The sequence below is a fragment of the Astyanax mexicanus genome, chromosome 21, assembly GCF_023375975.1.
Source record: "Astyanax mexicanus isolate ESR-SI-001 chromosome 21, AstMex3_surface, whole genome shotgun sequence".
Classification (NCBI taxonomy): Eukaryota; Metazoa; Chordata; class Actinopteri; order Characiformes; family Acestrorhamphidae; genus Astyanax; species Astyanax mexicanus.
The window spans coordinates 11,940,127-11,956,083 of NC_064428.1; the positions used below are offsets into that span (position 1 = coordinate 11,940,127).

The 15,957-nt window shown below is 36.1% G+C and overlaps 1 protein-coding gene across 2 annotated transcripts in view; it reads left to right on the plus strand.

Annotated features, from left to right (window-relative positions):
* Nucleotides 1-854: 854 nt before the first annotated feature.
* Nucleotides 855-15,957, plus strand: part of LOC125785888 (receptor tyrosine-protein kinase erbB-4-like) — a 333,803-nt gene continuing 318,700 nt past the window's right edge. For both annotated transcript variants that reach the window (XM_049470072.1, XM_049470073.1), the window contains exon 1: nt 855-1,117. In XM_049470072.1, coding sequence (XP_049326029.1) covers nt 1,048-1,117 — 70 coding nt within the window. In that variant the 5' untranslated portion in view covers nt 855-1,047. The remainder of the gene's footprint in view (nt 1,118-15,957) is intronic.

Sequence of the window (15,957 nt, forward strand, 5' to 3'; positions counted from 1 at the left end):
TGAGAGGTTCCCAGTTTCTTCAAACAGGTCAAAGCAATCAATAAAAACTGTATTTCTGTATCTTTTTTTCCTTTTGGTCCTTTCCTTTCAGTTTCTTTGTTTCTTAAGTCTGTTACCTTTTTCATTTCTGTCGTTTTTTCGTTTTTTCTTTTTCTTCTTCCATTTTATTAAGCTCTTGATCTATCTATATGCACTTCTTTTTTGTTCGGTTTGTTTGTCTTACCCTGTTTTAATCTTTTCTTTTATTATCTTTCTCTTTTTCCCTCTTTATCTTTATTCTCTCTCTTTTTTTGTTCATGTTTCTCTTTTTCTTTATCTTATTATTTACACACTATTTCTGTGTGTGAATATTTATATATAAGTGTGTATTAGTGTGTGTGTGTGTTAGCCAGTGTGTGTATTAGTCAGTTTGTGTGTATTAGTGTAAATGTGTGTGTCTTACTGTGTGTATTAGTCAGTTTGTGTTTATTACTGTGTATATGTGTGTGTGTATTAGTCAGTGTGTGTTCAGCAGGTGTGTGGGTATGTGTATTAGTATGTAAGTGTGTATTAGTGTGCATTAGTCTGTTAGTGTGTATTACTGTGTGTGTGTGTGTTAGTGCGTATTACTGTGTGTGTGTGTGTGTGTGTGTGTGTTCAGCAGGTGTTGTGGGTATGAACGCAGTTCAGTGTGTTAAACAGCTCCGGACCTCCGGCCAATCAGCGTCACCGTGGGCGTTCCTTCTGCCGGCATTAACCTATCCCCTCCACACTGGGCGTGGTCAGGTGCTGGGTGGGGGCGTGGCCAGCGGCGGCGCCGGAGCTGAACTTGAGCGGTGGAGTCTGAGCGCTCGAGACGCGCGGAGTCAAGTTTTACCCTCACCGGCAGCGCGCGCCCCGGGGACACACATACGCACGCACGCACGCGCGCACACACGCACGCTTACTCAGCGCGCGCGGGGGCTCGGGATATGCGGGAGCCGCGCGGAGTGTAGGACCCTCGTGCGGAGCTCGTGAACATGTGAAGGAGATAACGCGGAGCAGGAGATAGCTAACGCGCGCGCGAGGATGAGGATGAGACTGCTGGGCTATCTGCTGCTGCTGCACGCGGCCGTGGGGATGGGAGACTCGCAGGCAGGTAGGTGGACTCACCGGGTCGCGCGCGCGCGTATGTGTGTTTTGGGTATGTGTGTGTGTGTGTGGTGAAGTTGAACCCCCATCCGCTTGGGGTTAGTGGTGGCACTGGAACCAGTTGGAGAAGCTGATGGTCCACTGGTGAAGCTCTGTAGGGTTTAAAGACTAATTGATTTGCCTAATTAAACTGATGCCAATAAAGTTGTCATGGATACAAATAACGTTGCAGCAACGTTAACATTCTTAGAACATACAGAATTTAACATCCTAAGAGGTAAACCTGCGTTGTAACGTTACTAAAAGGTTTGGTGTGAAATCTCTCCATCCCAGCTAACAGGTTAGGACGTTATTTATAAGAACGTTTAGCAACATTTTGGAAAGGAAGGTTACATAAATAAAGTTCAAGAAACGTTCTAAAAACGTTTGACATTATATGCAAAGATAAAAGTAATGTTGTTGCTACTACTAACAGAACGTTTAAAAACATAAATAAAAAAGTGCTAAGAACTGAATCCAGAATTAAACGTCCTAAAAAGTAAATGTACAGTGCAACATTTAGCAAACGTTAAGATAATGTAAAGAGAAAAGTAAACTGTTGTAGCACTACTAAAATAACCTTTAAAAACATTAAATAAAAAAGTTCTAAGAATTGAATCCAAAATTGAACGACCTAAAAAGTAAATTTATGATGGAACATTTAGCAAATGTTAAGATAATGTAAAGAGAAAAGTAATGTTGTAGCACTAACAGAACTACTAACTAACATAACGTCTTGAAACATTAAATAAAAAAATAAAAAAATAAAGATTATCCAGAATTGCACGTTTTAAGAATTAAAAGTTACATGAATTTATAAAACTCAAATTTATACTACATACCTTTAATATGTAATAGTTATACTATTTTAATAACTTTTATATTTGTTTGGGTGAAGTAATACATTCTTAAAATTAATTTTAAAAATAAATAATCGCCAAAAATATCGTTATTGCAGAAAATACCCTTAAATATTGTGACATTATTTGAGACCAATATGGCCCACCCATACTATTTTGATTATTAAAAACTGTTTTTATAATACACAATATTTATTGTAATATTTTGACACAGCAAACTACAATAAAATACACTAAATCAAACAAAATACATAGCGGCAGTTTCTTAAAACTACTATATAAACACTATCAATTACTACAGATCAGTGATTTATATTCACACTGTGCTGCACGTTCACCAATTAAACCGTACTCAATACATTTGAACTTATCTTTTTGATAAAAAGAATATTTTATATCACAATAATACATTTAACCATATTACCCCTCCCTAATGGGCCCTTTAATCCATGTCTAGAAAAGCAGCCTTGTAAATTATACTATATATACAGCTCTGGAAAAAATAAGAGATCACTTAAAAATGATACATTTCTTTGATTTTACCAAATTGAAAATCTCTGGAATATAATCAAGAGGAAGATGGATGATCACAATCCATCAAACCACCAAACTGAACTGCTTGATTTTTTGCACCAGGAGTAAAGCAGCATAAAGTTATCCAAAAGCAGTGTGTAAGACTGGTGGAGGAGAACATGATGCCAAGATGAATTTGTTTTCTTTGCATTATTTGAGGTCTAAAAGCTCTGCATCTTTTTTTTTATTTCAGGCATTTTTCATTTTCTGCAAATAAATGCTCTAAATGACAATATTTTTATTTGGAATTTGGGAGAAATGTTGTCCGTAGTTTATAGAAAAAAAAAACAAAAATGTTCATTTTACTCAAACATCAAAAACAAAATCAGAGAAACTGATTCAAAAACTGAAGTGCTCTACTAATATTTTTTTATTTTTTTCCAGAGCTGTACATAAATCACTTATAAATACTGTATAAACTCTAATATGGTGCTGTGAGAATTTAAAACTCAATAAAAAAGTCAGAAATGTAAGAATTAATTAAATATTTCAAGAGCTTAAATTGAATATTACAGATTTCAACTCAACCTGAGGCGTTCTGGTCCCCGACAAGAGCACAATAACTCAATAGACCTTTTTTAAATTGAGTTAATTTAACTAATTTAACACTGCTGGCACCGCATTAAAGGCAGCGTAAGCTTCTTTATCAGTGTGGAGCCAGTTTTAGCACTCAATTATCAAAGGATTATTTTAACACTGCTAGAGCTAATTTAATTTGTGTAGAAATGTGGGCTAAATTCAGCCGTGTCTGTGATTAATGAGGATAAAACGCTAATTTAACACTGTGGATTTCAGTTTAGCACTGTTAATTTTATATTAACACTGCAAAACATTGCAGGTATTAACTCTTAGCACTGTTTATGCTAAAATGCTAATGCTAACCCAATATATACTTGTGTTTTAGCACACTATTACTCATATATAAGTTTAGACACTGTAAATACTTATTTAACACTAAAAGTGTCTATTTTTAGCTCTACCGACATTCAAATTTAACATGCTACAGTTCGCTAATTCATGCTAACACCCTGAGCTGCGTCTAGAGTAAGACGTTTAGAGGAAAAGTGCTAATTGGCCTCACTTAGCTTAGCACTGATTGTGTGAAATACCAGGAAAAATACTGAATTAAAAAAAGTAGCTGAATTAATAATATAAGATATCTTTGAAAGATTCCAATAACTAGTTAAATCATGTTAAAACAAGCTAGCTTTGTGTGCTAGTTATCTCTGGCTAATTCTCCTGGCTAATCTGTGCAATGCTATATGTGCTTCGCTAAATAGCCTTACGCCAGATTTTAAAACTGAGCAATCTTAATCAACACTACTAGAACTATTTTGATGATTTATGTGTTTTAGGTCACAGTGCAGGACGTGTAGGGGGCGTGTCCTCAAAATGACGGTTGTATTAAAACTCTTTCCCAGTAGCCTGTTGGTCGCAGATTTGCAGTCCAACAATGTTTTGTAGCGATGTCATGTGTAAAGTTTGCGTGATTATGATTACACTTTCAAAACATTTTATATTTCCAACTAAAGCAGAAGTTTAATTTTTTCACTATTTTTGACATTTTTTTCCTTGTGGACCTGTGCAGTGACCAGTTTTGTCTTGTGAACATATACAGTCAACTGTGCATAATTTATGACCAGGAAGGATACATCAGCTGCGTCCTTTAAATCAGTAGTTCTTAAAGCACATTTCTCGACTCCAAACCACCTGTTAATTAATGAATTAAAATGAATTAAAACCAAAGCCCGGAAAAGACTTGATGGCTTAGTATTCTGATATTCTATCTTTAAAGGGCTACAACGTCGCTGCTACACTACTTGTGTCAACGTTTTCATTTTTAGTTTTGGGAAATTTTGACTTTTAACATTTCCGTAAGGTTATTAGAGTTATACTATAATTATATTACTCTAGCTGGGAAATGTCATGTGGAAAATGTTCTAATAATGTTGTGATGCAAACTATTATTATGTCACATGTTTTCAGAACATTGCTGGAGCTTTATTTCTGTAGCATTGCAGCCTATTTTAAAACGTTGCTAAATATTCTTGTAACAGATGCTGGTCTAAAAGAGTGTGATAGCTGCTATACTGAACTGACTTCTTTAACACTTCACTTATTTTATAGCTATTTTTTTGGGTAGTAAAGTATTTTTATTTTGCTGTAATTATTATAAATCTTTATTTGGAGCCTGATTTTAAAGTCCAAGTGTTTTAATGTATAAATTGAGCATTTATTTCTTTTCTTAATGCTCTAATTATTTTATAGCTATTTTTCTGTGTAGTAAATGATTTTTATTTTACTATAATTAGTATAATTAGTATTAGTATAATTAGTATATATAATATAATTAGCCTTATTTTAAAGTCCAAGTGTTTTAATGTATAAATTGAGCATTTATTTATTTTTTAAATGCTGTAATTATTTTGCAGCTATTTGTTTGGGTAGTAAATGATTTTTATTGTAGAATAATTAGTATAGTTAGTATTAGTATAATTAGTATATATAGTACAATTAGCCTTATTTTAAAGTCCAAGTGTTTTAATGCATGAATTGAGCATTTTTTTTTTTAATTATTTTATAGCTATTTTTGTGGGTAGTAAATGATTTTATTTTACTATAATTAGTATAATTAGTATTAGTATAATTAGTAATAGTATATTACTATTTATTATTTTAAAGTCCATGTGTTTTAATGTATGAATGGAGCATAAAAAATGCTGTAATTATTTTATAGTTATTTTTTTGGTTAGTAAATGATTTTTATTTTACTATATTTAGTATAATTAGTATAAGTATAATTAGTATATGTAGTATGATTAGCCTGTTTTTAAAGTCCAAGTGTTTTAATTCATGAATTGAGCATTTTTTTTAACGCTTATTAATAGCTATCTTTTGGGTAGTAAATTATTTTTATTTATTTTGTAATTATTTTAAATCTTTATTAGGAGAATAATTTAAATTCCAAGTGTTTGAATGTATGAATAGAGCATTTTTTAAAAATGTTGTAATTATTTTATAGCTATTTTTTTGGTTAGTAAATGATTTTTATTTTACTATAATTAGTATAATTAGTATAAGTATAATTAGTATATATAGTATGATTAGTCTGTTTTTAAAGTCCAAGTGTTTTAATGCATGAATTGAGCATTTTTTTTAACACTTATTAATAGCTATCTTTTGGGTAGTAAATTATTTTTATTTATTTTGTAATTATTTTAAATCTTTATTAGGAGCCTAATTTTAAATTCCATGTGTTTTAATGTATGAATAGAGCATTAAAAAAATAATAATTATTATTATTTTACAGCTATTTTTTGGGTAGTAAATGATTTTTATTTTACTGTTATTATTTTAGATCTTTATTTGGAGCCTAATTTTTAATTCCAAGTGTTTTAATGTATTTTAAGAGCGTTTCTAGGTTTTTTTATAAACAGTTTTCTTTATTATTTATATATATTTTTTTTAATTTATCATTTTACCATTTTCCCAGGCAGTCGTATCAGTGTATCAGTGGGCTAATCCTGCTTTTTTTAGTGTTTTTTTTTAGTGTTTGGGCAGCAGCGGTCTGCTGGGAGTGTTCTGAGAGCATGTTGTTTTAAAGCAAATCTCTGGTATTGATTTTATTTTGTATCATGACGTTAATGGTGTGAAATAGTGCGAGCTGTGCTGTGTAGCCCACCCTTAAATGTTCTGTCATGAGACCCGTAGCCTACAGCCTTTATACGATGCCTTATAATACAGCGTAGTGCTAATGGAGCGGCATGTGTGCTTATTTATTGATTTATTAATTTATTTATTTATTAATGCTTTGTTATATTGTGCTATATTGTGCTTTGTTTTGCAAGGATTCATTCATAGATGCAGATAATTATGAATTATGATATTTGATATTTGTCATCAAGCTGTGACAATAAACATGATTATAAAAGCATGCGATAAACCCGTAACAGCCAAAGGCAATTAAACACTCTTTTCCAAACACAAAGCAGCGCTGGTTTTGGGAGCTGTCATGATAGAAGACATAGTAGAATCTGTTTTTTTTGCTTCAGAGAAAGAAAAGTTGTAAATAAATTGTGAATAAGGCTGAGAATAAAGTGTGTATAAACTCATTCCCAGCAGGAAGTCAAGGTTTTTTCTGGCAACAGTACATTAACATTTTTATTCAGACTATTTTAACATTAGCACACTAACAGCACCTAAAACAGAGCATGGAAAAGGCTTAATGGTGGCTTAATATTCTGATATTCTGTTATCAAAGGGCTACAAGGGTCATTAGCATGCTAACAGCACGAAACAGGAGGCTAACGAGGCTTTGTGGGTTAATATTCTGTCTGAAAAGAAGTGTAATTCACTTTGAACCGCATTTTTTACACTCTAAGGTGCATTATGTGACACTAGTAAGGAACAAAGGTGTTGGCATGTTTTCCATCTAATTCATCTAATGGGTGGTGAGAACTCTTTAAAGCTAAGCTAAGCTAAGTTAGTAAACAAAACTGTAATTCTTAGAAAAAAAAAAAACATTTTCCTTTAAAAGTCTAACGAGTTCTACATGTTAATCTACACAGATTTCTCTTATGAAAACTGTTGATTTGTTTGAGTAAAGCGCTTCCATTTATTTACAGTAAGCTTAGATTTACAGATTACACCAAGGCTAGCCTCGGTTAGCAGCTAATGCTGCCAGACAGCTCTAGACTGAGGTACACTAAGTGCTCTGGGAAAGACGGTTATTGGCTTGTGCTAATGTTGCTCCAGCAGTGCTAGTCGGGGTTAGCAGCAGACTACAGGCTGATAATACTCTACTCTGAACAGCGAAAGAGCTAGTGCTTAGCGTGTTTAGCAGATAATGCCAATACTGCTGGAGAACTAGCCTGAAACTCCTGTATAATGCTGTACTTTAGTGGAGTTGCTTTTGCCAACATTAGCGTTCTACTAGCTACAAAACTGAGCACAGAAGAGCCTTGGTGGCCTAAAATTCTTTCTCAAAGAGCTTCAGTAGTCAAAAAACAGAGATTGTGAGTTCTCCCCTGTGTATAATATAAGCTGTAATTGTGTTCATGGTTAGCATTTTAGCTGTTTAGCCCATTAGCGTGATAACAGAACCAAAACTGAGCACAGAAGAGCCTTGGTGGCTTAATATTCTTTATCAAAGAGCTTCAAGAGTCAGAAAAATAGAGATTGGGAGTATTGTGAGTTCTTTACTGTGTATATTATAAGCTATAATTATTTTTACTTGGGTTTTTACTTGAGTTCATGATTAGCATTTTAGCTGTTTAGCACATTATCCTAATAACAGCACTAAAACCGAGCATAGAAGAGCCTTTGTGGCTTAATATTCTTCATCAAAGGGCTTCAGGAGTCAGAAAACAGAGATTGGGAGTATTGTGAGTTGTTTACTGTGTATATTATAAGCTATACTTATTTTTATTTGTGTTTTTACTTGTGTTCATGATTAGCATTTTAGCTGTTTAGCACATTAGCGTGATAACAGCACCAAAACTGAGCACAGAAGAGCCTTGATGGCTGAATATCCTTTATCAAAGAGCTTCAAGAGTCAGAAAAACAGAGATTGAGAGTGTTGTGAGTTCTTTACTGTGTATATTATAAGCTATAATCATTGTTTATTTATGTTTTTACTTGTATTCACGGTTAGCATTTTAGCTGTTTAGCACATTAGCCTAATAACAAAACTAAAACTGAGCATAGAGGAGCCTTTGTGGCTTAATATTCTTCATCAAAGAGCTTCAAGGGTCAGAAAACAGAGATTGAGAGTGTTGTGAGTTGTTTACTGTGTATATTATAAGCTATACTTATTTTTATTTATGTTTTTACTTGTGTTCATGGTTAGCATTTTAGCTGTTTAGCACATTAGCGTGATAACAGCACCAAAAACGAGGACAGAGGAGCTTTTGTGGCTTAATATTCTTAGTCAAAGAAATTCAAGAGTCAGAAAAACAGAGATTGGGAGTATTGTGAGTTCTTCACTGTGTATATTATAAGCTATAATCATTGTTTATTTGTGTTTTTACTTGTGTTCATGATGAGCATTTTAGCTGTTTAGCACATAATCGTGATAACAGCACCAAAAACAAGCACAGAAGAGCCTCAGTGGCTCCATATTCTGATATTCTGTCGTCAAAGGGCTTTCTAAAGGAGTCCAAAAAAAGATGACATGTCTGTACACTGATCTCACTCCTCCAGTGAAAGGAGCGCTGTCTAAATATTGACAGGGGAAAAATGGCGAGCTCAGCGTGAGCCGGGAACCCTCCAGAACCTTCTATTCAGCCTCTGGTTTCTCTTTATTCCAGGAGAGGAAGCGGCCGGGGTGGCTCCTCCGGCGAGCGAGAGGGCATTATCTCGCCTCGGTCCTCCTCAGCCTTGCAGTGGGCGCGAAGTTTAACCTTTTTTTGTGAGTGTAATGGAGAGAAAAAGGAGTTAAAGGCTGTTTTTTATTGCGCCGTGCCTCTTGCGCCCTAGGTGGGCTCGCATTCACAACCGAAGCAAATCACGGACGGTTTAAAAACGGGAAAAAAAGAGAAAAGCGTGATTGTAGAGTTCTTGTCCTCTTGTGCTGATACTCGTTGTGAGAGCAGCGAATGCTAACTGTCGGGGCTGAACCATAAGTCCTCTCGCGCGTGAGTGTTGGAGGGGTGGAGGAGGTTGGAAGATTGGGTGAGGGTTTGGTGAGGGTTTGGCGTTCACTTTGCTGGAGGGTTTGTGTTCGCCTCTGCTTGTAATTCCTCTCAGAAAACAAACGCCTGGGGCGTCTTTATTTCTGCGCAGTGAAGAAGGATGGAGGGGGATGGAGGGGGGATGGAGGGATGTTGGGGGGCTGGCGGATGGTGCTTGGTGAATGGTGGTGGTGGTGGTGGGGGCATGTCTTTCCCCTCATTCTGTCTCCAGCAGCCTTCCAAGGTTGTTGGCCCAGTGCCCTCCCAGTCAGCTGTAGGCTTCAGAGTAGAGCGACTCTCTCCAAGAATCCCAAAGGATTTTTATTCATAATACAGAGCTAATCTTCACTGTTACCAGCATAAAACTCGATAATTACAGACTGTAGTCCTGTATCTGTTTCTCTGTACACTTAATTTTTTTCTTCAATTCTCGATACTTCAATTCTTCAATGCTCAGAACCCATAGAATGGAAAACCACTATAGAGCAGATATTACAGTAAACTAGGCTCGTTTTATAAAAACACTTAACACACTTCACAAAACCATTCCCTACACCCTAACTGAACAATATATCCTTATATATCCTGCGAAATGAAGCACTGCAACCAAAACTACATGTTGATTTATTAAGTTTTTCCACTATAAGGCGCACTTAAAATTCTTTCAGTTTTCCCAAAATTGTCAGAGCTCCTTATGTATAAACTCTACCAGTCAGGTATTAAGAAGCAGTTAAGCCACTCTGCTGAGGTACAGAGTTAAACAGGAGTTTCAGTTTAGTTCTCCAGCACTGTTGCCTGCTGCTAACCCCGGCTAGCACTGCTGGAGCAACATTAGCATTAGCCAGTAACTATGTGCTAGCCAAGTGATAGCTCTTTTGCTGCTCTGAGGTGAGCCTACAGTTTTTCCCAAATGTTTAAACACATTTCTAGAAACTTGGCTCAGTTTTTTAAAACTCTAAACACAAACTGAAAATGATTAACTGCTTTGTTGAAATTCCACAAATCTCTAGCAAATTCTTCCACCAAAACAACACACAGTTATTTATATGCTTATCTCAGCAGTTTGGAGTCACAGCTCATTTCACATGAGCTTCATGTTTTTGGATTTGTGTGCACATTTCCACATTTTGTGTGTATGCAGTGTGGAAAAACTGTATTAGACTGTAGTCGGTGTGTTTACCGTGTTACGTGGCAAGAACCGCTAGCTAATATCGTTGCCCTGTCTTACCGGAAAACTCAGGATTCCTCGGTGTAGCACTAGCACTGTCAGGTGGCACTTACTAGCACTAACCAAGGCTAGCGCTGGCAGTTAGCCGCTAATGCTGCTGCACCTAGTTTTAGTGGAAATCTGGAAATCTATGCTTACTGCGAATAAATGGAAGCGCATTTCTCACCAAAATAAACAGTTTTCAGTAGAGAAATCTGTGTGGATTAATAGGTAAATGATGTGGGGTTGATGCTGCAGTTGGTGTGCAGGTTTAGGTTCAGCAACAGTATGTGCTGAAAGAATGAGGTCAGCTGACCTTAATACCTGAATATACTGAATATAGAGCAGCTCATTCCATCAATGGATGACAACAACAGGATTCATGGGGCTGGAATTGTGAAAGAGATCAGGGTTCAGGGAGCATGAGATCATCATTTTCACACATGGATTGAGAGAGTTCACCACAGAGTCCAGACCCTAACCTCATTGAGAATCTTTGGGATGTGCTGGATGGAGGAGAGCTGCTTTGAGCAGTGGTCTGACTCTACCATCATCAATGCTGCTGCAAGATCTTGGTGAAAAATGAATCCAGAAACACTGGATTGAAATAATAAATCTTGTGACATTGCAGAAGCTTATCAGACAGACAGTGTATAAATAAGTGTGTAAAATGTTTTATTAGTAGTATTATTAACAGTATATGCTCTGGGATGTTGGAGTCTCTTATGAGTGAATCACTGTTGAAAGTTTTAGGACAGCAGTCAGGACTTTTCCTGGCGTCTGATTGGTCGTGTCGCTTGTTGTTGGCGTTCTGACGGAGCTGTAATGTAAGCTGGCAGAGCAGATGGTCCGAGCTGTGCCCTCATACCACAGCCCTGATCTCTGACTGCATCTGAGGGAGTGTGTGTGCGAGTGTGTGTGTGTGTGTGTGTGTGTGTTTTTCATAGCCCTGGCCTTGTGTGGTACAGGGTGGTGGACGAGGGGCAGCCCTGCAGAAATATCATTGCTCTTTCCTTGAATTTAAAGGAACATAAACTCCCCTGTGGAAATGTGGAGCCGATGGTGCGCGGCCTCGACTCGAAAAGTTCGGCCCAATAAAACACAGCGTTCCCAGCGACGGACGAACGCTCTGAGTCAGGGTTTATTCATCGCTCTGAATCAGGACAGTGAAAGTTTGGCCTAGAGATTTATTAAACTCCTTGTTAAAGATAAAAGAAAAAAAGAAAAAAAAAAAAATATATATATATATATATATATATATATATATATATTAGGGGCGTCACAATTTCGATATTTAATCGAAATCGATTGAAATTATGTCATGGTCTCGAGCCTTGAAGTCAAAAAGAGGATCGACAATCCCTCCCTCTAAGCTACGCAAGCACACGCTCGTAGTTTTGGTACCTTAAGGAGCATCTTTCTCTCAGATAAAGTTAATAATATATCTTTGTTAAAGAAAAAAACTTGTCATTCTCAGAGATCGAGTCTTATTTTTCATGTTTAACTGTTATAGTAGAATAGAGTCCAGTTTGTTAAGACTCTAATTGTTCTATTATTTTGTACATGACTGTTCCTGTGTTTTTATTATTTATTTTGTTATGTTGCACATTGCTGTTTTAATAGTGCACACTGCTGCTACCAAAAAAAGCCACTAGATGGCATTATATTTATATCTTAATTAAATAATTTAAATTTGACCATTAGTGCCTAATGTGGTGTATTATAGATCACTTGTATCACTTTGCATCACTTATATCAAGCCCACCTTTTGAAATAAGATATTGTAAATATATATATATATACAGTACAGGCCAAAAGTTTGGACAAACCTTCTCTTTTCCAATGCGTTTTCTTTATTTTCATGACTATTTACAGTGTAGATTCTCACTGAAGCATCAAAACTATGAATGAACACATGTGGAGTTTTATGTTCTTAACAAAAAAATGAGCTGAACCTCCACAGTCACCGGACCTGAACCCAATCCAGATGGTTTGGGGTGAGCTGGACCACAGAGTGAAGAAGATAAAGAGCCAACAAGTGCTAATAAACACCACTGGGAACTCCTTCTCTTTCAAGACTGTTGGAAAACTTTTCATTTCAGGTGGCCACCTCTTGAAGCTCATTGAGAGAATGATGCCAAGAGTGTGCAAAGCAGTAATCAGAGCAAAGGGTGGATATTTTGAATAAACTAGAATATAAAACATTTTCAGTTATTTCACCATTTTTTTGTTAAGAACATAAAACTCCACATGTGTTCATTCATAGTTTTGATGCTTCAGTGAGAATCTACAATGTAAATAGTCATGAAAATAAAAAAAAGCGCATTGAAAAAGAGAAGGTGTGTCCAACCTGTACTGTACCAGGACAATGTCCTAGACATTTGAAGGCCATTTTAATCCCACGTTCAGCTGTTTCTGTCATTTTGAACCAATAGTGAAAGCTAGAAACAGGAGCTTTAGCCCACAGAAAGCAGAGAGGGAGGGCATGGCAGAATTAATCACTGGCTAATCGATTAATTGGAAAAATATTTGGCAGATTAGTCAACTACTAATGAATCATTAGTTGCAGCCCTAGTCTAAAAGACAAATAAGGGTCGGCAGCGATAAACAAAAATACAATAAGTACAAGGGCAAGGCAAGAGAGTAGTTGAAAAATACAAAAATGGGTCAGTAACAAAAGAGCAAAATACAAAAGAAACGCAAAGTAGAAGAGCTAAAAACTAGATTCAATACCAGGCAACGAGCTACTGCAAACAATGGGTATATATACTACCAGGACCAGGTGTGAATAATCAGAAACTTGGTGGGTTAGAACACTGTAGATTCACTTGATCAGCAGAGTCCAGAAGGTGTGGTGTAAGTGCATGCTGGGAGTTGAAGTCTTTAGTGTGTGTTTATCATGGAGTTCATGGCAGGCAGACTGACAACAGATTTCTTTTGTTTTTGCTTTTTTGTCATACTAATATTTTTCAGATTTTCAAATTAACTTTAATATCGGACAAATACAACCTGGGTAAATATAAAAAGTACTTTTTAAACATTAATTTTACTTATTAAGGGAAAAAAACTATCCAAACCAAGCTAGCCCTCATACATTAACTGTGATTAATCACTTTTTGGAAAGCTGAGTTCAATTTCACTACTAACCACAACCAGACCTTATTACTAACAGACCTGTAGAATCAAGAATTTACTTATATTACTGACAACATGAAGCAGAATAAAAGATCTCAAAATATATTTCAACAGAAGATAAGAAAACAAAGTCATTGATCATCTATCGGTCTGGAAAAGGTTCTAAAATCATTTGTAAAGCTTTGGGACTCCAGAGAACCACAGTGATTCACTAATATTATTCACTAATGGAGACAAAACATGGAAAACTGGTGAACCTTCCCAGGAGTGACCGGCCATCTGTTTGTGGCCTCAAGCTCAGGTGTACTTGGGTTCTGCAGCAGGACAATGACCCAAAGCACACAAATAAGTTCACCTCTGAATGATTTAAAAACAAAACTAAATTAAGGTTTTGGAGGGTCTAGTTAAAGTCTGCATGATTGAGATGCTGTGGATGATCTTAAACAGGATGTTCATGCTGAAAAACCCTTAAATGTATCTAATTAATTAATGCTAATATTTCTGAAAATATAGAAATAATGACATCTACCCATTTTTCCAGTCTCGCTACATGGTGACCAGTTCTAGCATGATCTTAATAGTGTCTCATGTCCAGTTTGGAAGTGTTCCTCTCGGATCACCTCCTGTCTAAATATATCCGGATACTTTAAGCTCTCACATGGTTGTGTGTTTACAGCCACTGACCGTAACCCTTATCTCACTAAATATAGCCAGCAGTGAAGCCCTCTAGTGAACAGAGTGTCTCTGGATATGTCCCACTAGATTTCTTTCTTTTGAGTCTTGGTTCCATTTGGTCTTTGTTCTTTAGGGATTAAGGGAGATGTCCTTTTCAGGCTTAGTTTCTACTCACAGCCCAAGGGATTTCTTTTTTCTTGAATCTTGGTTTCTTTAGTGGTTTTTCCCTCATGGTTTTAGGAAGAGTTTCATTTGTTGAGTCTTTGTTCATGCTTATGGACTTAGGGAACTTTTTCTTTTGAGTCTTTGAGTGTCTTACCATGGTGATATTCATTCTAAGGGACGTTTCTTTTTTGAGTCCTGATTCATACTAACCAGGATGGTCTTATGAAGCTCTTTTTTCAGTTTTTTTTCCCAGTCTTTTGTGTCTTTTCTAAGTCCTTGTGGACTTAGGGAGTTAGGGAATTATTATTTGAATATGGGTTTCCTTAGTGGTTTCCTTAGTATTTGTTCCAACTCATTGCCAAAAGAATCTTTAAGAGCTTCTGCTAGTGAGTTTTGGTTTTAGTGTTTTTTTTTTTCTCTCAGGGTCTTTTGAGGAATTGAGGAATTTCCTTTTGAGTCTTGGTTTGTTAAGTTGTTTTTCCTCACGGTTTTAGAAAGCATTTCCTTTGGAGTCAGGAAGCATTTTTTTAAAGTCTGTGATTTTCTTACTTTTTTGAGTCTTGGTTTCTTTTCATGGTCTGATTTAGGTTTTTAGTCTTGGTTTCTACTACCCAAGATAGTCTTATGGAGCTCTTTTTTTAGTCTTTTCTGTGTCCTGGTTTCTACTGATTGCCATAGGGAGCTTTTCCCTTTTCCCTTTTTCGAATCTCATTTCGAATTTCGTTAAAGAATTTCCTTTTGAGTCTTTTATTTTCCTAATGATCTTTGGAAGCTTTTCTTTATTGAGTCTTGGTTCCTACTAACCGAGACAGTCTTGTGAAGCATTTGTTCATGTTTTTGGTGTCTTGCGTTCTCCTCATGGTCTTGTGGGGGTTTTTCTTTTGGATCTTGGTTTATTTAGCATTTTTCCCTGTGGTCTTAGAAAGTGTTTCTTTTTAGGTTTTTAGAGTCTTTATAGTTTCTATTAACCAAGATAGTCTTATTGAGCTCTTTTTTGAGTCTTTTTGTGTCTTGAGGTTTCCTTGTGGTCTTATGAGGCTTTTTCTTTAGAATCTTGCTTTCTTTAGTGGTTTTCCCTAATTGTCTCAGGAAGCATTTCTTTTTTTGAGTGTTAGTCCCTGCTCAGGGCTGTAGATAGCTTTTCTCTTGTCCATTTTTTTGAATGATAGTTCCTCCTTAACATATTCAAGAGCTTCTGCTTTTGAGTTTTGGTATTAGGGTCTTAGAGAGCATTTTGGGACCCTTTTGGTCTTTTTTCCTCATGCTCATAACTTGGCTGCCTTCTCTTTTAGTCCTTGGTTCGTTTTTTCCTTATGCTCTTTACAAGACTTTGCATTTTAAGTCTTGCTTCCTTTTAATGTTAATGCCAGTCACTGTGTCTCTCCCTTTCACCCTTCTCTCTTTCTTCTTCTTTTTCTGAACCCTGATATTGAGAAGTTTTATCACTGACCAGAATGCTGTACAAATACCGTAAAACTGAACTGATAAAAACTGTGCTTTCTTTTGCTATAAAGGGGTTAAA